The sequence below is a fragment of the Carlito syrichta genome, unplaced genomic scaffold, assembly GCF_000164805.1.
Source record: "Carlito syrichta isolate Samal-C Ts95f unplaced genomic scaffold, Tarsius_syrichta-2.0.1 Scaffold314889, whole genome shotgun sequence".
NCBI lineage: Eukaryota > Metazoa > Chordata > Mammalia > Primates > Tarsiidae > Carlito > Carlito syrichta.
The window spans coordinates 305238-329777 of record NW_007258985.1 but is presented as its reverse complement, the minus strand read 5'-3'; the positions used below and the strand labels follow the sequence as shown (position 1 = coordinate 329777).

Genomic DNA, 24540 nt, shown 5'->3' with positions numbered 1-24540 from the left:
CTTGCGGAGCAGGCGGTGCACACGGCCCACGGGGAACTGGAGGCCGGCCCGGGAAGAGCGGGTCTTGGCTTTGGCGCGAGCTTTGCCTCCCTGCTTGCCGCGTCCAGACATAGCGAAACAGAGTGAAGTCAAAAGTGAGTAAAGGAAAAGCACAAAAAGCTCACCTTTTATAGCCTTTGCTGGGCGCGAAAAAGAAGCTAGGCCATTGGCTGAACTTGCAGTTCGTTTTTAAACAATCCAAAAAAAGTATCTTAAAATGTGTTTTGATTGGACGATATTGATATCTACGTCATACACGTAATTTCCAATCAGAGTAGGATTTTACTCAATCTCATTTGCATAGGAGGGAGTAAATAAAAAAGGACACGACCCACTTGGCTCCCATTCTTCTCTTTTTTGAGGGCTGTTACTTCTTCCGCTATGCCTGAGCCAGCGAAGTCCGCTCCTGCTCCGAAAAAGGGCTCCAAGAAAGCTGTCACCAAGGCGCAGAAGAAGGACGGCAAGAAGCGCAAGCGCAGCCGCAAGGAGAGCTACTCCATCTACGTCTACAAGGTACTGAAGCAAGTCCACCCTGACACCGGCATCTCGTCCAAGGCCATGGGCATCATGAACTCGTTCGTCAACGACATCTTCGAGCGCATCGCCGGCGAGGCGTCGCGCCTGGCGCATTACAACAAGCGCTCGACCATCACCTCCAGGGAGATCCAGACGGCCGTGCGCCTGCTGCTGCCCGGGGAGCTGGCCAAGCACGCCGTGTCCGAGGGCACCAAGGCCGTCACTAAGTACACCAGCTCCAAGTGAGCTCGCCCGCAGCTTCCCACAATCCAAAGGCTCTTTTCAGAGCCACTTATACTTTCAAAAGAAGTAGCTGGTGCATTCCTATAGTCAAATTTCTTTCGGGAGGGCTGGAGGTTGGTTTAGGAGGGAAGATAATGGGAAAAAGAAAAATGGGAAAAAGCACTCTACGCATTTGGGGGTGTGTATTTGGGCTGGCGCTCAAGTCAATTTGGGTTCTTTGATTCTCTTAGGGGAAAGGAAGCTTTCAGTTTTGCTCTCACCTACGATAGCCATATTTCGCTTTGTTAAGCTTTTTCAATGAAAGTAACGTTCCCCTCTGATTGGGCAGCGGCTCCATTTGGAAAGCCCGCCAGTCACTGCAATTTGCCAGAAACCCTCACCCGCGCTGTGTTTTTCCAAGAGGTTCTATGAAAGTTTAAATGAATTTTGCCGTTTTATGCGGGAATACACCAGGGTCTGGAGCCAAGAGCCAGAAGCTGGAAATAACTGTTCCCGTTTTCTGCAGTCGGACGGATTCTGGGCGCAATCGACTTCTCGGTGTCTATTTCCCATAGACTAGAGAATAGTTACTGTAACACCAACCCTGCCAGTGCCACAGAGATTATAACGCTGAGGTGAAATAGTAGCACGTTAAAGGTCAAAAGAGCTACTCTAAGGTTAAGATGTCGAACAAAGAACCCAACAACTTGGGAAAAACCTCTTTCTTACAATGTTTAATCAGGTGGCATTGGGGGGAGAAAGTGACGGGATTTGCGAGAGCAGGAGACCGTTTTTAGACTGACCTTTGAGAAATCTTATGATTAGGAATCCTGCGACGGGAGTTAGAGAACCCAGCGTCTGGAGAAGCTGACCCTGTACAAGATAACAGGAAGGAGTGACTCAAGAGCGTGGGCTAGTTAAGAATGCAAGGGAGAGGAGACTTTCAATTCCTCCACTCTCAAGTGCCTGAAGTCTTTGCATTTTATAGTGTTAACAACCTCTGTCACCCCGTTACCCCCTCTTCTGTAAATTATTGCTACTGTAAATATTTTCCCCATTAACAGAAAAACAATAAGTCCCTCTACCACAACCCTACTCCAGACTTCAAAATCATTTCTTTACTTTTCTCCCCCTATATTTCCCTGTCGTCACTTTCGTTAAAACTGTGCGTGGGGGCTCTCTAAGACAAGTTTTTCTTTGCCACAGGCAACAAACAGCCCCTATATGATGCCAGCTGACCAGCGGTTCTTGCAAAATACAGTATACAGGTTTAACGTTCACTTCCCTAAAATGAGGTTCCTTCCCCAGTCCCTGTGCCCCTTGTCACTCAAGTTTGGCGCCTCGGAGTTGGCGGCACAGCCCATCGACAAACTATTCGACTTGGTGATTAGCAGTTCCCTAATTTTATAGCGTCTCTTAACTTCTAGGCTTCACATTTGTCCCCTCCCTTCATTCCTCCTTTGCTCTCTTTCAAAGATTGTTTCTTGCTCCCGCCGCCCTTTCTTGAGAGAGCTAAGGGATAATTACCCGCCAAGAGCGTGAAGTAAAACATGTTGCCCTCTTCTGCCATCTTGTGGCCAAAAAGGCAAAAGTACAAATCTAAGGCGTGTTCCAGCCCCAAATGAAATGCTTCTTTAACTTTCTACTGACCGTGGCCTAGGGTAGAGTTACAATTTCTGTCTCCTTGTAATTGCGTGATTTAAGTTAATTTCTCCTAGAGTCATTCATGCATGCATGTGAAGGGCAAGGTAAGGAAAAAAAAAAAAACATGGTGTGGGGAAGAAGGGAGGGAGGGAAAAAGTGGTGTTGAGTTTTGTGATCTGGTTAGAATAACAACAAAAAATTTAAAAACCCCAAATACTCTGTACCCTTGCATGCATGTGAAGGGCAAGGTAAGGAAAAAAAAAACATGGTATGGGGAAGAAGGGAGGGAGGGAAAAAGTGGCGTTGAGTTTTGTGATCTGGTTAGAATAACAACAAAAAATTTAAAAAACCCAAATACTCTGTACCCTAACATAGATAATAATATGATCATGATTTCTAGTTTTGATCCTCAAAATGATAGATAATTTGAATGTTTCTTGCAAACCTGAACACCTGATAAAAACGTTATCCCTAATTTTTCTAGGCTGCTGTTTGAAGATATGCCGTGACCTACAAATATGACAATCATATGACTAAGTTGCAGTTAGTCCACCATGAACAGATCAATGTACACATGGTATCCTCGGTCATTTTGCAGATTTTCTCCTACTTCACCTTTAAATACTTGAGAATCTCCCTAAAGTCTCTCTTGCCTATTAAAACACTTGTATAGCCGGGTGTGATGGCTCACACCTGTAATCACAGTATTTTGGGAGGCTGAGGCAGGAGGATTGCCTGAGCCCATGGGCTTGAGACCAGCCTGGGCAACTTGGCAAGTCCTTGTCTCTACAATAAATCGAAAAAATTGCCAAGCATGGTGGCACACACTTGTAGTTCCAGCTATTTGGAAGACTGAGGCAGAAGGATTGCCTGAGCCCAGCAGGTTGAGGCTGCGGTGGCTGTGAGCGTGCCACTGCCCTCCAGCGTGGGCAACAGAGTGAGATTCCAATTTAAAAAATAAAAATAAATAAATAAAGGAAGAAGGGGGCCAAGAATTATATCCAGCCAGACTGAACTTCAAATATAAAGCCTGTATAGATAGCTGGGTATGGTGGCTCACTCCCGTAATCTCAGCACTTGGAAAGCTGAAGTGGATTGCTTGAGCCCAGGAGTTCAAGATCAGCCTAAGTAACATAGCAAGACTTCATCTCTACAAAAAATTTTAAGAAGTCAGCCAGGTGTGGTGGTGTGCACCTGTAGTTCTTGCTACTCCTGAGGCTGAGGCAGAAGGATCACTTGAGCCCAGGAATTTGAGATTGTGGTAAGTTGTGATCCTGCCACTGCAACTCTAGTCTGGGTGACAGAGTGAGACTCCAACCCCCCTCCCCCCAACAAACAAACAAAAAACAAAAATAAATAAATAAATAATTTGTATTAGTTTTGTAGGGCTGACATTAAAAAATGTTACAGACTGGGTGGCTTAAATAACAAAAACTTATTTTCTTACAGTTCTGGAAGCCAGAAGTCCAAGATCAATGAGGTTTATCTCCTTGGCTCCAGATCACCATCTTTTTGCTATGTCCTCACATGGCCTTTTCTCTGTCTATGCTCTCTCCCCTGTGACTCTTTTTCTCATAAGGGCATCCATCTTGTTAGGTTAGGGCACCACACCTACACAACCTAATTTAATCTTAATTGCTCCTTTAAAAGCCTTGTTTTCAAATACAATCCCATTAGGAGTCAAGACTTCAACATATGAGTTTTTTGGGAACACAATTCAGACCATAACAAATCATTTTTCATGCTTTGATCCCAACCCTCTACTCCAAATTATCTTTCATAAAATGTTACATTTGTCAGAGAAAGTTACAGTTTGATATTTCTTAAAACTGAAGTTAAAAGTCAGTTGCACACAATGGCTCAGCACACTGAAGAAAAACCAACTAGATAGTAGAAACCGTATTTCACTGTCTTCTTAATTCTGCTATAAGAACAACCATAGCCCAAGAACATTCGTGAATGCAAACTAATGTAGAAACTAATGGACCTGTGGGAACTTGAGAGAACTGAAGAACACGAAACCTGCAGTGTGTTTTCACTAATATCTTCTTTGTAGTGATGCAGGCACAGGGACAGTAAATCTTCCAATTTTTCAAGAAGATATGCATTTTAATATGAAACATTCTAAATTTTCAATATTGGCCACGATACAAAAATTATAACATGGTGCAAACTAAACAGCAAAAAAATGTCTCCTGACTTCATCAAGCCATTTATCTCTGAAGCTGAAAATTCAAGCCCTTCATTTCAGAAGTTGAGATTTGTGGATATTAACAAAGATTTCTGTGCCCATGACAAGCTGTTCATCAAACAACTCTCCTGTAACCAAAGCCCAGATTAAATGCCAGGCCTTTTCAGCTCTCTAAATCCTCACTTTGTTTCTCTTTTTAGAGCACCAGGTCTCACACACAGCAGGCATTCAAGAATTCTTTTCTGCCAGTTAAGAAAATAGGTAAAGAAGTGAACTTAAAGAAAAATTTTAAATTGTGAGTTTACAGCAATGAGGTAAAAGTGATGAAAAGTGTTTAGAGTTATCTATGGTGGATTGAATAGTTATGTGGATAAATAAATCCATTATTTTCAACTTACATTACTTCTGTCTGATTTTTTTGTTAATATCATTTTAAATTGACAAATCATTATTGTATACATTTATGAAGGACAATAGATATTTTAATATATGTTGTTGGGGCTCAGAAAACAATACTCCAAAATGAAGGCTTCAGAAGCTAAAATTCCTCTCTGACCTGCCTTCCTGCCTCTTGCCTTTCATTCTCCTCCAAGGCTAGCCACAGAAACTAGAATCCCTCTTCCCCATAGCCAAAGCAGGAGGACCGCTTAAAGCCAAGAGTTGGAGAAATCAGAATCCCTTCTTCTCAAAAACCCACAACCTAAAAATATTACCTTAGCTACCCACTCCCTTGGTCTTTCTGTATAAAAATTGGCCATTTATGGTCAGAAGTTGCCTAATATACCTTGTTTGACAGTAGGTCATAAGAACCCCATTCCAGAGAAACTTCTTTCCCATATCCAGAAGAAAGAGATGCATGCTCACAAAACTCAAGAAGAATTTATGTAGACAGGCCTTGCTGAGTTTCCCCACTCAGTCTATTAGCATTACATCATACCCGTTTTGTCCAAGCGTATTTCTACATGGCTGTCTATACTCTGTAGAACAAAAATAAATGGAAAATTTTCTTCTATCTTTGGGCCTTTATTCTGAAGTTTCCTTTGTCACATAAAACTGTAATCAAATAAGTACATATTTTTTTCTCCTATTAATCTGCTTTTAGTCAGTGATTTTCAGTGAAACTTCAGAGAGAGAAGGGGAAATATTTCCTCACCACTACACTGTATACTGAAGGAGTCTCCAAAATACAACCCAAAATATGCTGCATTTTTATGCTGATTGCTGTGCATTTGAGAAACAGCAAATGCACAGAAGGTCTCTCCCTGAATCTCCCTTATCCGACTAAAATCAGATTCTCTAGAAAAAAAGTCAATAATCAGACATACAAACATAAAAATCCTCTCTTCATTGCCTTCCTTGGCTCTATTTGTCAGGGGTTTTTTTTGTTTTTTTTGTTTTGAGTTGGAGTCTCACTCTGTCACCCAGACTGGAGTGCAGTGGCCGCTCCCGGCCACCGCAGCCTCGACCTGCTGGGCTCCGGCGATCCTTCTGCCTCGGCCTTCCGAGTAGCCGGAATTACAGGCATGCGCTACCACACCCGGCTGATTTTTTGATTTATTGTAGAGATGAGGTCTCGCTGCCCAGGCGGGTCTCGAACCCGCGGGATAGGCAATCCACTCACTTCAGCCTCCCAAAGGCGCGGGATTACAGGCTGAGCCACCGAGCCCGGCTGTCAGGGTTTTTTCAGCATTAGTGACTCTCTTTGATTTGAACATCTTCTCACAAAACAAAGAAAGTGTGCTTTCAGGTCCCATGACCTCTTTCTTTTTAAAATAACTATCTTTATGTAAGTTTTTCATTTTCATTTTTATGCTTGCAGATAGGAAACTATTCAAAGAGAATAATTAGTGCCTTGTAAAAGATTAGGAGTGAATTCAGCACTTTGAAAGGAGATTTTGTCTATAGTCACAACATTCAAGAACAAATTGAAAACCTATGTCAAATAAGACCCAGGAGAAAATAGAGAGTAAAGTTCCACTGTCTTGGCAATTTTTTTCTTTTAGATATTCACACGGTGATCCATGAGATTAGAAAGCTTGTTACAGAGTACAGTGTTTTAAAATTCATTTCAGATAGAAATTGTATTGCCATGTAGGTAAGAGTGAAAATAAAATAGGACAGCAAACATCAATTCATGATAGAGTTGCCCTGAGAAGGTGGCTAACAGCATTGGTGATGGAATTGGAGAGTACTTACACTTCATGAGTGTCCCCCCACCTTAAGTATAAAATAAATTTGTAGTGAATATGTCATGCTGTTAAATAATAGATCAGTCCTGTGTGGTCACTTTTGAACTCTTTAATTTTTTAAAAGGTAAAAGAAGAAGGTGAAGAATAATGTCAAACACTGATGTTTGGTGAATTATAAATAGTGACTTTTAACCAATATTTACCAAATCACCTGTACCTAAGATGTGCCAGGCTGTGCTAGGCAGTGTGTGTCCTAAGTACAATGACAACTGTAGCAGGAAAAATAGAGAGATCGTGACACCGAGACTATTACAGGAAGTGGCACTTTATTACGCTGGCTAGCACTAGCACAGCGGGCCGAGAATTTCATGCATCCAAATCAAGCTCGAGCACCCCAGAACAGGAGACGTGGGGTTTTATACCCTCGTTTAGGTAAGGGAGGGGGGTTGTGTTGAGTAATTACATATTTCCTTTGGAATCTTACAAGGTTGTACTTAGCAAAATTAGGTTTCTCAAAGAACAAATGGTTTCCAGGAACTGCAGGATTGTAAATTGTCAACTTCAGAAGGGCAGTTTTAGATAAGACTCTTTTTCATTTCCATGAAATAGCGAGTCTCTGGGCCATTTGGCCTTTCTTAAACAAAACCTGCCTGACGCTGGGGGTGAGGGGCCTTTAAAGTTGCAACTTGCCTTTCAAAGGGAAATACCTTTAACTGCTATCAACCTTTCCTTCTTGCCGCTGGGCTAGTGGCAGCCCAGGTGAGGTCAACTGCTGATCCTGAATCAGTCACATGTGTTTCTGTGTTTATTCACTCAATCACACAAGAAATATATTTGAGCATATGCCGCCTCCTGCCACACAAACACAGTGCCAAAACAAAAGTTTGGGTCCTTGTGAATTTACTTCTGAAGGGAGAGAAAATACTAAATGAATACATAAAATACACCTATGCTACATAGAAATAAGTGCTAAGAAAGAAAGCAGAGCAGGAGGAAGAGATAGTTGGGAGCATTGTTATTTGAAATAATTCCCAACTTCCTTTAACAAATCTCTAAAACAAGAGTTGGCTACTTATATATAGTTCCTTTGAACTCTAAACCTATATTTTTGTTTACAAAATGATTGTAAATAGAAATGAAGGTCTTTCAGCTGACGGGTTTGATATTAATTCCCTGCTCTCTGAGATGGGCCACCTCACATTTCTTAATTGGAAACTGCTTTCTGATTTCACATTATTTTCGTCTGAAAATGATGTGAATACTGTCATTTGCAGTCGCTTTTTTGTTTGTACAAGCAGACATGAGAAGATTGGTTAGCCTATGCCCTAAATGGTTGCAATTTTTTACTTATCTATTTATTTTCTATAGAAAAGAATTAGCAGAAGATGATTTCACTCCCCCGGCCTCTGGGTCCCGCAGTTCCTGCAGCTTCCGCTGCACCACTACGCTAGCTATACACTGGGCTCGTTGAAATTTTATTTTTATTATCTTTTCTGCTGAAGACTGCTTTCTGTACGTGTAAACAAATCCAATTTTTTTCAAAGGCCACTAGTTACACTCATGCCTATAATAAGAAAATGATTTCACAGTAGACTGATAGTAAATAATCTGAAAGCAAAGAAACCTGATGTTTTTGTGGAAAAACAGCCTGTCGCTATTCTTCAAGCTCGTTTATCTATTACGTAGTCAGGTTGTATGGCTAAGGCAAAAATCAAATAGAGAAAATATCCGACTTTTGAAATGGAATATGTATTTTCAAGATTTGTGAAAGATTAAAGCAACTAAAGACTTTCCTTCCATTATAAAAATAGACCCGTGATTTAAGGAAAGGAGAAGAAAAAAAAAAAAGAGCCCGAACACTGCATTGGCCGGGAATCGAACCCGGGCCTCCCGCGTGGCAGGCGAGAATTCTACCACTGAACCACCAATGCTTCTGCGAGGGCGAGATCTTGTCCCTTTTAGAAACGTTTAACTTTTTTTAAGTATTAATATATACTTTAAAAAAATAGATATTTAGGTAGCGTTTCGCTCTTATTGAATAGCGCCTCATATGTTCCTTCCTCGTTCTTTTCAGAGGCAGAAACGCTTTAACTGCGACTTCAGAGCGTCCCCTGCCACTCTGGAGGCTGGCCCATGTGTGAGCGGCCCTGCTCAATTTTCTAGTTTGTTCGGGAGACGGAGGACATTTTGTGACCGTGGGAAGGCTCAACGTCCGCAGGGATTCTAGAGGGAAGGGGAGAATAAGAAAACGGATACAGGCGCAGGAAGAAATAAAAAAAAAGGGAGCGGAGCATCGAGGAGGAAGCGAACTCAAAGACAAGAAGAAGGGGAGGGGAAGAGGAGGAACCCGAGGTATGGAGAAGGCGACCAGGAACCTTGTGTTGTTCTCTACTGGTCTCCGCAAAGAAAACGGAGGCGGTTGGCATATTTAAGAATTGTTTGGGTTTGCCTTATGCTTCGGTTTCCATGGTTTTGGAGAATCTCCTTCCAGGCAAATCTAGCTCAAAGGTCCCATTAAAGGGTAATTTTATTCATGACTGTCATACAAATATAAAAATGAACCCTAATTAAAATATTGTATACAACTCATTAATGAGGCGATTGGTTAAGTGTTACTACCTGTTCAAAGGAGACCTAAAAGAACAGACGGTATTTATAGATTAGAATATTAAAATGAATGTGTAAATGAAGCCATAACTGTTTTGGGGAGATGTTTCCTAAACATGTTTAGGGAAAATGTCTATCCATTTTGTCCTTACCGCGAGACAATGAATTTGCATGTCTACAGAAAAGAATTATTTTGTATTGCCATCATTATCTACAATTTACCGAGTTATAACAAAACTTCCATAGAATTAGAATCAGATGACACAGAAGGATGTGCTATAGTTTTCCTTTGAAGCACTAATTTTTTCTGGTAATCCTTTCCGTTTTAAGGTAGATTGCTGTTCAACCCTGACTACAAACAAGGGCAAACCCAGAGGTTAAACATTCCTTTGAAGGCTCACCATTACTTAATGCCAGTAATAGTGGTGTATACTCTAAAAAATATATATTTTTAATGTATACTCTAAAAATATATATATTTAGGTAGCGTTTCGCTCTTATTGAATAGCGCCTCATAATGTTCCTTCCTCGTTCTTCTCAGAGGTGGGAACCCTTTAACTGCGACTTCAGAGCGTTCCCTGCCACTCTGGAGGCTGGCCCATGTTTCTGACCATGGTACTGGAAAATCTTGGATGAGGGCTATTAACATGTAGGTTCACAGAGTGTGATTACTATGGGTTGAAAAATGTCTCTTCAAAATCCATATGTTGAAGCCCCAATATCCAATGTGATATTTGAAAGTAGGACCTTTGGGAAGTGATTAAGTTATGAGCGTGGAACTCTCATGAATGGGATTGGTAGCCTTGTAAGAAGATAAAGGAAAGACTTGATTTCTCTTTCTGCCACACGAGGACACTGCATGAATACCACTGTCTGCAAACCAAGAAGAAAGCCCTTGCCAGAACCAGTCTATCCTGGCACCTTAGTGCAGACTATGCTGGTACCTTGATCTTGTGCTTTCTAGTCTTCAGAACTATGAGAAATAAATGTCCGTTGTTTAAGTCACCTTCCCTGAAGCCTGTGCATGTGCACACACACCTACAGTCAATTTCAGATTTTGGACCTAGTATAAGCGTTCCTATCCCTATAGTTCTAGGACCTCTGGTCTTCCTCTTTTAACCCGGAAAGTGGATTTAATCAGTAATATCCTCCTCAGTCTACTAATTCATTCATTCATACTCCTTCCCTTTTCAGGAATTCCTTCCTCTCTTTTTGGAAATTCCACTTGGCATAGCTTAGATGCAGGGAGTGGATAATGTGTAACTAGTTACATACCAAGCTGCATTCCTTAAAATCACCCATAGGGCCCTACAAGATCTGCATTTTCATCTCCTCTTACACACACCCCATTTCCCCCACTTCAACCCTTATTCATTGCGCTCCAACCATGAAGAACCATGCAGATCTTCAGAGCACTGCCAGCATAAGCGCAGTACAGGCTTTTGCAGTGTCTTTTCTCTGTGCCCTCAAAGCTCTTCCCCTAGAATTTTTCTTAAGTCTTCCACCTCCCTTATTCTCACTCCTCCTCTGAGTATCCTTCACCTGTGAATCATATGTCATCACTGAGGACTTGCCTGATCACTCTATTTAGCACAAAAAGACACCCTACCCCCCTTGTATTTTTCTTTATAGTAGTTAGTTTCTTTTGACATATATACATTTTACTTTATTTTCAACTCACCATATTAGATGCTCCAAAAAGAAAATAATTTTGTCAATTTTGTTCACTGCTGTATCTATAGCTTCTGAAACTATATGGGCACCTAGCAGATGCTCTCGTAAGTATTTATCAATAAGGCAATATATTTTCCTTCCTTACTCATAGCAAGGTTTGTGGCTGAGGCCCCTATAACAAAAGACAGATTAACAAGAGAAAAGCATACAAATGTATGTACCATGATTTTTAGGTGACACAGGAGCTTTCAGACATAAAGAGTCAAAGATATAGGTAAACCTGTGTGTTTCTATGGTAAGATTGATGAAGAAGTGGATAATTGGGGAGAAATATAATTGTAGGACAAAAGGAGTATGATCTCATGGTAATAAACTGAGGGGAACTTAGGAAGGGAAGCCTGTTAGCTTAGATCCTTCTGTATCCCCATGTCTTTACAGATAAGGACATTGTTTTCCTCCAGGAATAAGGAGGACACTGCTTGAATGAAAGTAAAAGGTGCTACTTCACTCACCCACTTTATGATCTACTTTAGAAGAAAGGCAGAGAATTCCCTTATGATCTGTTTCAGGAAAAAAGGTCAGAGAGTGATTTTGCTGTTTCTGGTGTTTTCTCAAATGCCAAGGGGTCATATTTTGGGGGTAACATGACCTGGATCCCATCAAATGAATTACATGATTTGTATCTGAAAGGAAGTATCTGTAGATGTGGCAGAATGTGGCAAATGCTCAAATATATTTCTTGTATGATTGAGTGAATGAACACAGAAACACATGAGTTAGTAGCTTTTGGATCAGCAGTTGGCCCCATGGCAACCACCTGGGATGACAGATTGTCTCCCACTAACCCTGTGGCAGAAAGAGGGCTGGTAGCAGTTAAAGGTATTTCCTTTTGAAAGTCAAGTGGTAAGCTTTGAAGACCACCAGGCCGGTTTTGTTTGAAAAAGCCAAATGGTCAAAGACTGACGGCTCTCATGGAAATGCAAAAGAGTAACTAATTCACAGACTTATCCAAAATCCCACTTTTGAAGATGACGGTTTACAACCCTACTTGCCCTGCATTTCCTGGAATCCATTTGTTCTTTGAAAGATCTGATTTTTCTGAACACAACCTTGTAAATTCCAAAGAAAATGTGTAATCGCTCAACACGACCCCCCTTATACAAAGGTATAAGACCCCTCTTCGCCCGTTCTAGAGGGCTTGACTTGGAAGCGTTAGCCGGTCGAGCCTGCCAGCGTAATAAAGTTGCCACTTCTTATAACAGTCTCGATGTCACAACCTCTCTGTCTTCCCGCTATATAGAAACCTAGAATAAGCTTAGTTCACATTTTGCCTCATCGTGGCCATGTGTACCTTGACTGACATACTTTGGATGTAGCACAGGTTAGACACAGATAGATAAATTTCCAATAGGCAGGTTTTAGGAAGCATTCAGGCACCCTACTGCAGGCAGGCTATCCCACCCCCTCAGCAAATCTCCATCAGATGCAAGACCAGAACAACCCAACCTTTCAATTCATGATTTAGCATAGTCTAGTCAACTTTCAGGTTCCTTGTCAAGGCGAAGATCAAAGATCAGCCCTTGGCTGGCCAAGGAGTTTGTGGATTGCAAAGGTTTAACAAGCTTCTTACAGGAAAACTCCCTCTCCTTGTTTCCTCCCATCTAGACCCATCTGAGGGCAAGAAATGATAATGTCCAGTGACCTCAAGATCTAAGACTCATGTGACTACAATCAACATCAAAGACCCGCAGCCCTGGACATTCCTTTGGGGCAAAATCTCTCTATCCAAAAGCTTTTAAATATACCCATTTCTTGACCCTTCAAGGCCACACTTGCCTCTGAGTGTCGGCCTTCATTCCAATCTGTGAATGGTGAATAATAAATTTACGTCTTTCTACTTTCTTACTTGGTTGCAATCTTGCATTATTCCTGTGGCCCCAGCACTGGCTTCCACCTACCTTGCCTGAGATGCCCCTCTCAGTATCCCTTAGCATGGTGTTTTTCACATAGTTGTATGGCAGAATGGAGCAAATGCTCAAATATATTTCTTGTATGATTGAGTGAATGAATGCAGAAACACATGAGTAACTGCTTTGGGGTCAGCAGTTGGCCCCATGGCAATGACAGATTGTCTCTCTCCCACTCACCCTGTGGCAGAAAGCAGGGATTGGTAGCAGTTAAAGGTATTTCCTTTTGAAAGATAAGCGACAAGCTTTAAAGACCCACCAGGTGCCAGGCCGGTTTTGTTTAAGAAAAGCCAAATAGCCAGTCTCTGGCCATTTCATGGAAATGCAAAAGAGTAACTAATTCACAGACTTATCCAAAACCCCTCTTTTGAAGTTAACAGTTTACAATCCTACACTTTGCATTTCCTGGAAACCATTTGTTCTCTGAAAAATCTGATTTTGCTGAGTACAACCTTGTAAGATTCCAAAGGAAATATGTAAACACTCAGCATGACCCCCTCCCTTACCTAAACAGGGGTATAAGACCTCACTTCTCCAGTTCTGGGGGACTCGACCTGGAAGCATTAGCCCCTCAAGCCCGCTGAGCTGGCCAGCGTAATAAAGCTGCCACTTCCTATAATAGTTTCGGTGTCACAGTCCCTCTATTTTCCCGCTGCAGTAGATTCTTGAAGGGCACAATGTTGGTTGATTCTTCAGCATCTATCCTTTGCTCTTCAAGTTAACAAGAGCTCAATTTCCAGGATCTTCTACATAGTTTAAACTGGTGATTTTCAAACTTTTTTATGCATTAAAATCATCTGGGGGCTTATTATACACAGATTGCTGGGGCCATAAACGCTAGAGTTTCTAATTTGTTGTAACAAGATAAGGTCCAAGAATTTGTATTTGTAACAAATTCTCAAGTGATGCCACACTGAGTTAAGGAACCTTGTTGGCAGTGATTAGTTAAGAAATTCAGGAATAAGCTACTCAACACACGACAACTGGCAATACTGTTTTTGTTTCAAGTGGGCACATACTCAGGCACCTTGAAAGGAAGGACGTCTACTGAAGGACTAAAAGCAAGTTCTAATCTTTCCTACTGGACACAAGTTATGATGTAGGTAACTTTGGTGGCTCCTGAAATGACTCAACTTGAAAACCACAGAGGCAAAACCTGGAAAAATAAAACAAAACAAAAAAACAACTGTGAGAATGGCAGAATGAAGGAAATGCTATCCCAAACTATGGCACCTTGAGATAAAACTTAGGACTATAACTCTCTCACTTTTTCCTCCCTTCTCCATTGAAGGCCCTCATGTGACAGGCATCCTGCCCTATACCTGGAGGGAAGGAATGTCACCTAGACACACCAAGAAGAATCTGAACAAACAGGTCTTGCTAAGTTTCTCTGGTTTACTACCATTAGATCATACTCTTTTGTCTTTTAGTCATACTTCTGCATGTCTGCTCATAAAAATAGTTTTCCCCTAGTCTTTGGGTCTTTGTTTTTTAATGAAATCTCCCATGTCATGTAAAACATAAATAAACTTGTCTTCCCTCTTGTGCTCTCTTGCTTTCCTCTTCTTAATCTGTCTTTTGTTGAAAGAATTCTAAGGAGTTTGGGGAAAGACACCCAAAATATGCCACTTTCGTATGCTGCTTACTTAAAACTGAGGGCACTTGGGAACACCAAATGCAGGGAAGGGCTGTCTCTGAACTCCCCTTATCTGTGTATAGACAGATTCTCCAAAAGAAAATCAATTGTCCTCACTTCCCTCCCCAGGAATCTCATCATCCAAGGAAGATTAACTGTATCACAAGATAGAAAGTCAACACCACCTGGACAGACTGTCAAAGGCTCTTATCTATTCTTCTCAGGGCCTATTTATCTTTCCCCCAAATTATTTACTCTCCCCTAAGTTGCCTACATTCCCCTTTCTCCCCTAGAAAAAGAGTATATATAAGTTTCTAGATTTCACTGGTTCTGGGCATTCACTTTTCCTTCATGTGATGCCCCTGTGCACATAATAATTTGTACACATTTTCTTCTGTTGATTTGCCTGTTGTCAGTGTATTTCATTCGCTCAGTTATTAAACTCTCAAGAGGTAGAGGGAGTCTTCCTTCCCCTACAGTTCTGGCAATGGGCAAAGGTTCAAATTATTCTGCTTGTTCAAGAGGTTTCAGCTGAGACACCCTGGATCCTGACAAAGTCAGTGTAAGCTTTTTTACCTTGTCAGTCTCCTAGATCTCTTCCTGTAGAGTTCAGTCAAGCAAAGGTGAGAATGGTCTCCCTTTGTTTTCCCCCACCCCAAATTTAGATTACCAGGAGACAACATTTGTGTGAATTAATTCTTGGGTATAGCAACTCTGGTGGTTTTCTGTTGTTGCTGTTTTTGGTATGAGTTCTCTTGTTTTCCTGCCCTACTAGAGATGGTTATTGTCCTTCTTTATCTCTGTCTTCTGTGTCTTGTGTCATAAAGAAGAGACTCATAGGGCAGGAACACAGGCATAGGCCCATAAGTCTGTTGTTCCTGGCAGCCTCACAGACTGGTAAATTCACAGTTCTCACTAGATTGGCATCTGTTCAGACAAACTTCGCTGTGAGTCCCCGAGACAAAAAACAGATAAAGGTCACTTTTCATCTTGTTTTGTGTCCTGAGAGCTTAGCTTTTTGACCAGTAAGAACATTCTGTCTGTTCTCTGCCAGCTAGGGAGCAAAAGTACTGGCTTGCCTCAGGGAGCCAGTCAAATAAACTGGGATCCCAAGATATGAGGTGACAAGCAGCATTTTCTTTGAATTCCTGTACCAGCTCTCAGGAAGAATTGTCTTAATAAGAAGTCCCAGTTTGTAAGGGGCTTGTGTCACCTCCATTTTTGTTGCCTGGATTACTGCTAGGAAAATCACACAAATGACTGACAAATGACTACTCCCAGGCTAAACTTATTAATGAATATAGATATAAAATGCATAAATGTATAAATAAAATGTTAAAACTGATATGAAGACTATATTAAAAGAAGAATACATTATGACACAGTTAGAAATGAAAAGTTGATAAAACGTTAACAAACTGTTAAAAAATTTGTAAGACCTATAAAACAGGCTCATTATGGCAATAATATACCCAAGTATAAACAAGACCTAAGCACATGCCAAGCAAAGGTGAAGTCACACATAGCTACACTTTAAGAATAAACTATATTTTCCTGCCACAAGTTTTTGTTTCGTTTTGTTTTTGTTTTTTGTTTTTGTTTTACTTTTTTCTGGCAGCTAACCAAGCACTGGACTCTAAATAAGCAATACTGACACAATTGCAGCTCACTGACCACCAGACACTGACTAACTGATCTCCTCTGCAGCTCCACAAATTATAACTACAGTTTTGTTGCACAAAAGACTGATTTCAGAAACTTTCTCTTGATAAGAGACCACTGACATATCAACTGTTCTGGCTGGTTTACTGTGCACTGAATGTCATCCTGTCCCTTCTTCACCTTTTGCCAGATGGAGCCTAATTGTAATACTTTTAAATGTTAAGTCTCTACCCCAGAGTGAACATGGGACTCAGGTATGTTACATGGTTGCTCACTACTCATGTACATGCACTCTTTAAGAGTATTCATAGACCCTCCTATAACCTGTTGAATATGTATACTTAGCCAGACTTCTTCAGCATAAATTCCTGTCTCACCTTTCCTCCTTCAAAGTTTCATTTCTGTAGGTTGCAGCCCTTTTATAGTAAATAAAGCTCACCAGCATTCCATTGTATATATGTACCACATTTTCTTTATCCAGAGTACTAGCAACCATAAAGAAGAACAAAATCATGACCTTTGTAGCAACATGGATGCAGCTGGAGATGACCATTCTAAATGAACTATCACAGAAACAAAAAGTGAACTATCACAGAAACAAAAAACTGAATATCACATGTTCTCACTCCAAGTAGACACTAAACATGGGGCACAGGAGTGCAAAGATGGGAACAATAGACCCTAAGCACTCCTAAAGGAAGGAGGAAGGAAGGGAGGGAGAGGGGCTAAAGTGCATACAACCACCAATTGGGAACAATGTCCACTACTGGGGGGGAGGGGGGAGGGAAGAGAGCTCGCTAGAAGCCCAAACCTTGCCTTCACACAATTTACTTATGCAGCCAATCCTCACATGTACCTTATAATTCTAAAATAAATTTTAAAAAATAATAATAAAGCTTGGCTGTGTGCCATGACTCATGCCTGTAATTCTAGCACTTTGTAAGGCCAAGGTGGTTAGGAGGTTGAGACCAGCTTGAGAAACATAGCAAGACCTCCATCCCTACAAGATATAAAATAATTAGCTGGGCATGGTGGTGCATGTCTACAGTCCCAGCATGTCTACAGTCCCAGGTTGAAGCAGAAGGATCCCTTGAATCCCAGATTTGAGACTGCTCACTATTTGCACCCCAGCCTGGGCTATAGAGCAAGGCCATCTCTAAAACAAAACAAATCAAAGCAAATCAAAACAAAAAGAATAAGACAATTTTGATTAAAAAGAAAATATAGGTCTTGTCTCACCTCACCTGATAATTAAATTTCTTTTGGGGTCTATAGCAATTAAAATGATGTGGTGTTAGTAGCCAATATAGGAATGAAACAGAATAGGGAACGCAAACAAGTTCATATACCTGTGAGTTCTCGGCATTCGAGAGCGCTGAAAAGAAGCGGAAGCCAACAAGACTCCATGGGTAGGGTCTGGGTAGAACCTGGGTCACTAAGCAGAGAATAGTCCAAGAATGGGTGCGAAAGAGACGGGTGACTGAGTGAGGCAACAGCCAATCAGAAGCGCCAGAAGACACTGTGTCACAACACAGAGGGCGGAGCACGAGCAGGAGCCAGTGAATTGACGCTGGACCTGAGCGTCACCAGAGCTAAGGCCTGTCAGGAGGCCTCATGCCCACATCTCTGTGTACGAGAACAGAAGAAGCCCTTGTGCCCACACACTCTGACCTGCCTCTTGAAGCAAATACTTGTGCCCTGAAAGTTGCTGCAACGACTATGTGGGATGGATACGTTTTCTGTAATAGCCATTCAACCATTAAACCAACAGTTCTTTTGAGATTGGAGTCAGAGAGGCATGAGCCAGGCACAACCATGTCAGAAATGGGTGGGGAGGTTCCATGTAGTGAATATCAGTGTCGTTCTAAGGTCTCCTCTGAGGTTTTGGGTCCCCAAGTCTTGGGAGGCAGGCGATTGACTGAACTAGTTCATGTAGGACTTATGATCACACTTTGTGGCACTTGCAGACAGATTAATTAGTGTCATCGCTCTTCTCAAGATGTCACCTGGCCTAACTTTCTTCATTTTACAGGCAGAGAAACTGAAGCCCAGAGAAGAGGATTGATGTAATATCAATGGACTTGTCTCTTTAGCAGGTAAAGTATATTTGAAGAACTTTGAAAGAATCCTGTTAATTTACAAAACCAAATAACTTACTGAGTGCCTGTTACATACCAGCACTTACTTCTCTAAGAATCTCTCAAAACAAAACAAAACACAACTCCAGAGCCAAGATTATTGCCTAATTTTTTCAGTTGAGGGATAAAGAGGTTAAGTTACTTGTTGTCATATACTTAGCTGATAATGAATGGAATCAGAAACTGAATACAGGACTATCTATAGCTTACAAATATATTTTAAAAATATAATTATCACTCAAGTTAATGGAGAGACAAGATGTCTAAAGTCTTATACCAGACACAGATGAGTGACAAAATGAATGATGAAGAAAAAACAATCCCAAACTTAAAGCAACAAGTGTTAGGGAAAAGAAGAAATACCTTGAAGACATGGCTAAGGGTACAAGGCAGTAATTTAAAGATACAGTGTAGAGGATTATAGGATACCCACATGTGAGCATGAGTGTAGGAAGTCTTTACAGAGGAGGTGGAATCAATCTGAAGTGCTGTTTCAAAAAAAAAAACTCTCAAGCTATGTTTTCCTCTGCTCGCACACCACAATAATCGTCAACACAGAAGACTTCTGTGATCAAATGTAAGGGGAGTTTTTTCCCTACCATCAAGCAAGCAATCAGTTCTTCAGTGGACACCAACTAGGTGTCCTCCAATTCAATTTTGACCTGTGGGATAGTGTCAGGTCCCACAGATCGGGGGCTCAGTCCCCAAAACACATCCCCCCCCATACACACACCAGTTGTAAGTCGAGATCTCAAACTTCTCACCAACCAGCTTCAAGCTGGGGTTCCCATAGCCCCCACTTTGGGTTTGATTAATTTGCTGGAATGGTTCAAAAACTCAGGAAAACACATTTACCGGTTTATTATAAAGGATATTACAAAGAATGCAGATGAACAGATACATAGGACGAGATTTGGGGGGAAAGGGCTGGGAGTTTCTGTGCCCTCACCTCCTGGAGGTGTGTCATCCTCCAGGAATCTTCACCATATCCAGCTGTCTCAAAACCTTCAGACTCTGTCCTCTTGAGGTTTTATAGACAACGGTGTTGAAATGTGATTAGCACATAGATGTGGGGCAGTGCTCTCTCTGGAATGAGAGCTTTATGACCCACAATCATAAAGGAGCCAGTCTTGGTGGTGTACTCCTGTAGTCTCAGGTACTCAGGAAGCTGAGGCAGAAGGATCGCCTGAGCCCAGGAGGTCAAGCCTGTGGGGAGCCATAATGGTGACAGTGTATTCCAGCCTGGGTGGCAGAGTGAGACCCCCAAATCAAAATAAATAAATGAATAAATGATACAAGTTATTGATACGTGCATATTTCTAGTAGGATAAAACACTCAAATCCTGTAACAATTGTACCTTCTTTCCATGGTGGTAATGTTTTATTAATTACCTTTTGAATGAGGTTTTATAAGCAGATAGGAACAAACAGAACTGCATTACCATCTTAGTCATTAATGTTCCATATTGTACAAAAGTGTAATGAGAAACATTTCTTCACTATATTAGCCTAGTACATCTATAAAATAGATGAAGTAGTTTATTATTTATTTTTCTAAATTAATCCAGTATTGATATATAATATATATATAATATATATATAATTTATATATATATATAATTGATATCACAAATTATCTGATAGCAAAGTATTTATGGAGTCTTGTTATGAACTACTTTAAAACCTACCAGTATGCAATGTATAGAATCAATTAATTTTAGAAGATATGAAACACTTCAACCTCCATCACTCTGGTTTCTCTACTATTTTCTTATTATTCTTTAAAAAGCACTGACATTGATTGGCCTGGGGGTGGTGGTTAATGCCGTAATCCCAACACTTTGGGAGGCCGATAGGTGGATTGCTTGAGCCCAGGAGTACGATACCATCCTGGGCAATATAGTGAAAACTTGTCGCCACAAAATTAGTCAGGCTTGATGGCACGCACCTATAACCCCAGCTACTTGGGAGACTGAGGTAGAAGAATTGCCTGAGTCCAGAAGGTCAAGGCTGCCATGAACCATGATCATCGTGATCATGCACTCCAGCCTGAGCAGCAGAGTTAGACTCCCAGCCCAAGAACAAACAAAAAAGCACTGACATTGACTTTGAGATGACATCAAAATTTGTCTCCAGAAATCTGTTTTATCATTTATTTGGATTTGGATATGAATGCATTTTCACCAGGAAATGCAGTTTCATACTTTAATATACTCTTTCAATGTTTTGTTCTCATCTCCCCTTTAATTATAATTCTCATTAATAGAAATAAAAAATAGGAACCCAGTAAAACACCTTTATTTATTTTAACCATCCTTAAAGTATGGTCCTCTGATAGGCAACATCAGCATTACATGGGAATTCATAGAAACGTCAAGTCTCAGACCCCTGATCTACTGCATTAGAGATTCTGGGGCCGGGCTCGGTGGCTCAGCCTGTAATCCCAGCACTTTGGGAGGCCGAGGTGAGCAGATTGCTTGAGCCCACGGGTTCAAGACCAGCCTGGGCTACTTGGCAAGACATCATCCCTACAATGAATTTTTAAAAATTAGCCGGGTGTGGTAGTGCGAGCCTTTATTTCCAGCTACTTGGAAGGCTGAGGCAGACGGATTGCCACAGCCCAGCAAGTTGACGCTGGGGTGGCCATGAGCAAGCCACTGTACTCCAGCCTGGGCAACTCAAAGAAACAAAACAAAACAAAACAAAAAAAGAAATTCTGGGAGTGGGTGATTCTCAACAACAGAGATTTTAAAAGTCCACCATGTGATTTTGATGCATGTTAAAATGTGAAGATCCACCATGTTTTTTTTTTTTTTAATTCAGAAAGATAGACTTATTAAAGGAAAGATACGTTGTGAAGGGCACAATGAGCAGGACAACAGTGAGAGTGTCTGCTATCTGCTACCAATCTACCTTGTTGTATTAAAACCACACTGAGGTAAAAATGTATGTTATTATTGTAAAGTTTTTTGGAGAAACATTCTAATTGTTCTTAGTTACTTCATTTTCTGTTTTTTTATGATATATTTGGTAGAAGAAAATAGTTTGAAAAAGAATTTAAAATAATTATAGTGCAATAAATCACAAAATCAAATATCAACTTATAGTGAGTAAGTATTTTCTTTAGTACTTTTATGGATTCTGAAGGCCATATGGAGACAGTGTAAATTACACTCTATGCTATCTCAAAAGGAACTAACATGAAGTTAACAAACTTTTCTTGCACAAGAAAAATACATTAAATAAGCAGTGTAACATCATTATATAATGTGCTTTTTTATGATTTAAACTAAGTACATCAAAAAAACTAACATGGAGTTAACACAAGAAAAGTGCATTAAACAAGCAGTGGTCCTCATCACATAATGTCTTTTATGATTTAAACTAAATGCTTTAGGGGTTAAAAGAAGAAAGATAATATATACAGTAGAAAAATCATTTAAAAAAATCAAAAGAAGTTATTTGACTTAGGTTTAAAATGTAGCTATAGTTTTATTTGGTAGATGGAATAGAATAGGACACGTCAATTTGGAAGAAATGGAAAGTGCAGAACCAAGAGAATGGATGATCTAATCTGCCATGAGATTAGAGTTTTTTTTAAAAGAGAGAATGAGAAATCTAAGCAAAACTATGAGGAAAAGCCATTGGGGATTCTAGTGTTATACTGATGTGGAAAAATGTTAAAATTTAAGCTAGGGCTATTCAGAAGAGGCTATAGTTGATTTTTACAGACTTCTGTTAGGTCTTCTACAATTGTCTGAAAAATGATTTGTGCCATATTAATTTGTGCATATGTGTAAGTATGAATGTATCCGTATGTGCATAAAATGTTTTTTCCCTAGGGACAAGATTTCTAAGCTTTTATTCTAGTTTCAGAGAAGTCAAAGACTCTTTCCCAATTATATAAACCAGTGGTATAACACTTGAGACCTTAAAGATTTTGTTACTCTATTGTGGGGGCTCATAAAAACCAGTTATCAGTCGGGCTTGGTGGCGCAGCCTGTAATCCCGCACCTTTGGGAGGCTGAGGTGAGTGGATTGCCTGAGCCCGCGGGTTCGAGACCCGCCTGGGCAGCGAGACCTCATCTCTATAATAAATCAAAAAATCAGCCGGGCATGGTAGTACACGCCTGTAGTTCCGGCTACTTGGAAGGCTGAGGCGGAAGGATCGCCGGAGCCCAGCAGGTCGAGGCTGCGGTGGCCGGGAGCGGCCACTGCACTCCAGTCTGGGTGACAGAGTGAGACTCCAACTCAAAAAAAAAAAACAAAAAAAACCAGTTATCAGGATTTGTGCAATGAATATGTCTAGGTAATAGAAAACAGATGCGGTTCTCTGTCAGTGGCATTTTATTTGAAATCATCATAATAGTTATTTCTAAGAGTAATGAGAATAAAGCAACTTGGAAATAATCTAATTGTAAGTTATTCAAGTCTTTAACAAGACCTATTATTTAAACATCCTTATTTCTGGATTAAGACCCTTAAAAACAACCTCTTAAAAGCTCCCTTTACATCTTTGTTTCTAAGTGTGTAGATAAGGGGGTTCAACATGGGTGTGATGATTCCATAGAAAAGGGATACCATCTTTCCCCTGTCTTTGGAGGCAGGGGATGGTGGTTGCAGATACATATAGATAGCAGTGCCATAAAAAAGTGACACTACAATTAAGTGGGAGCCACATGTCCCAAATGCCTTTCGTTGACCCTCAGTTGACTGTATTCTCAACACTGCTTGGACAATAAAACCATACGATATAAGGATGAATGTCACAGGTATGAGAAGGAACAGTACACTGATAAAAAATATTTCAGCCTCATTTGCTGTTGTGTCAACACAGACCAACTTGAGCAGTGCAGGGACTTCACAGAAGAAGTGATCCACTTCTTGGTGACCACATAGTGGCATCTGAAGGGTCCAAGTAGACTGCAATACTGAGTTGCTAAAGCCACTAATCCAGGATGCAGCTGCCAACTGGAGGCAGAGCCTTTGGTGCATGATAATGGAGTAATGAAGAGGCCGACAAATAGCAACAAACCTATCAAAGGACATGACAGCCAGGAGAAGACATTCAGTGGAACCCAAGGCTAGGAAAATGAAAAGCTGAGCCACACAACCACCATAACTAATTACCTTTCTTGTGTTGCGTATGTTCACAAGCATTTGTGGAACTGTACTTGTAGTATAGCAGAGGTCCAGGAATGAGAGATTTGTAAGAAAAAAATACATAGGAGTGTGGAGTTTAGAATCCAGTCGTGACACAAGAATTATTGCCAGATTGCCAAAGATGGTCAAGATATAGGAAAACAGGAACACCACAAAGAGTGGAAGCTCTAGCCATGGTCGATCTGAGAAACCTAACAGAATGAACTCCTGTGGGACACTCTCATTTATCCAATTCATGTTAAATCATTCAACTCTTGGTTCCCTGCAATATATAAGGTCAGTAAGTTAATAAATAAACACATATTGATTGACTATGTCAGTTAGTTATAATAATTTAGCTAACAATTTACATAACATTGCAGACTGATCTTATTAATAATGTAAAAAAAGTATTGATAAAAGCATAAATATTTATGTGTCCAAGTATTTCAAAAATGCTTGTATCTTTGTAAGATTATATCAATAAAGTGAATTTCAAGAATTTTAAGGTATATTTTCAGTTTCCACATTCCCAGAATTTATCCTTTGATATTTTATTATTCTTTAAATGCATTTTTCGCATTTTTTATACCTGGATATCTACTATTGGGTAAATATACATATAATTCCTGTTATTTGAATTCATTTTATTTTCTCCTTAATGCCAATGAGATTCCCATGTTGTGGGGATCAATTCAAATTGTTGCCAGGCATGGTGGTTCACACACATTATTCTAGCACTTTGGGAGACCAAAGCAGGAGGATTTCTTGAGCCCAGGAATTTGTGACCAGCCTGGACAGTATAGCAAGACCTCATCTCTACAAAAAATTTTAAAAATTAGCCAGACATGGTGGCGTGAACCTATAGTTCTAGCTATTCAGGAGGCTGAGGGGAAAGGATCGCCTGAGCCTA

General features: G+C 40.6%; 3 protein-coding genes and 1 non-coding gene across 5 annotated transcripts in view; 1 reads left to right on the top strand and 3 right to left on the bottom strand.

Annotated features, from left to right (window-relative positions):
- LOC103274799 (histone H2A type 1-D-like) overlaps nt 1-123 on the bottom strand; it is a 430-nt gene extending 307 nt beyond the window's left edge. The window contains exon 1 of the mRNA XM_008072228.1: nt 1-123. This exon is cut by the window's left edge and continues 307 nt beyond it. Within this exon, the coding sequence (XP_008070419.1) occupies nt 1-111 (111 nt within the window). The 5' untranslated portion in view covers nt 112-123.
- Nucleotides 124-407: 284 nt separating this feature from the next.
- On the top strand, nt 408-21513 carry LOC103274798 (histone H2B type 2-E). Of its 2 annotated transcripts, XM_021706020.1 has the most exons (3): nt 421-797; nt 4944-4965; nt 21486-21513. In XM_021706020.1, the coding sequence occupies exons 1-2, from the start codon at nt 421-423 to the stop codon at nt 4948-4950; spliced, it is 384 nt and encodes a 127-aa protein (XP_021561695.1). In that variant the 3' UTR covers nt 4951-4965; nt 21486-21513. The 2 variants fall into 2 exon arrangements, with proteins under 2 accessions (XP_008070418.1, XP_021561695.1); XM_008072227.2 differs by lacking the exons at nt 4944-4965; nt 21486-21513 and having other exon boundaries at nt 408-845.
- Nucleotides 8662-8732, bottom strand: TRNAG-GCC. The gene has a single exon. It is a non-coding gene; the product is annotated as a tRNA-Gly (tRNA).
- Nucleotides 21514-22946: 1433 nt separating the features above from the next.
- LOC110594376 (olfactory receptor 2B2) lies at nt 22947-23885 on the bottom strand. The gene has a single exon (XM_021706017.1). The coding sequence runs from the start codon at nt 23883-23885 to the stop codon at nt 22947-22949; it is 939 nt and encodes a 312-aa protein (XP_021561692.1).
- Nucleotides 23886-24540: the final 655 nt, after the last annotated feature.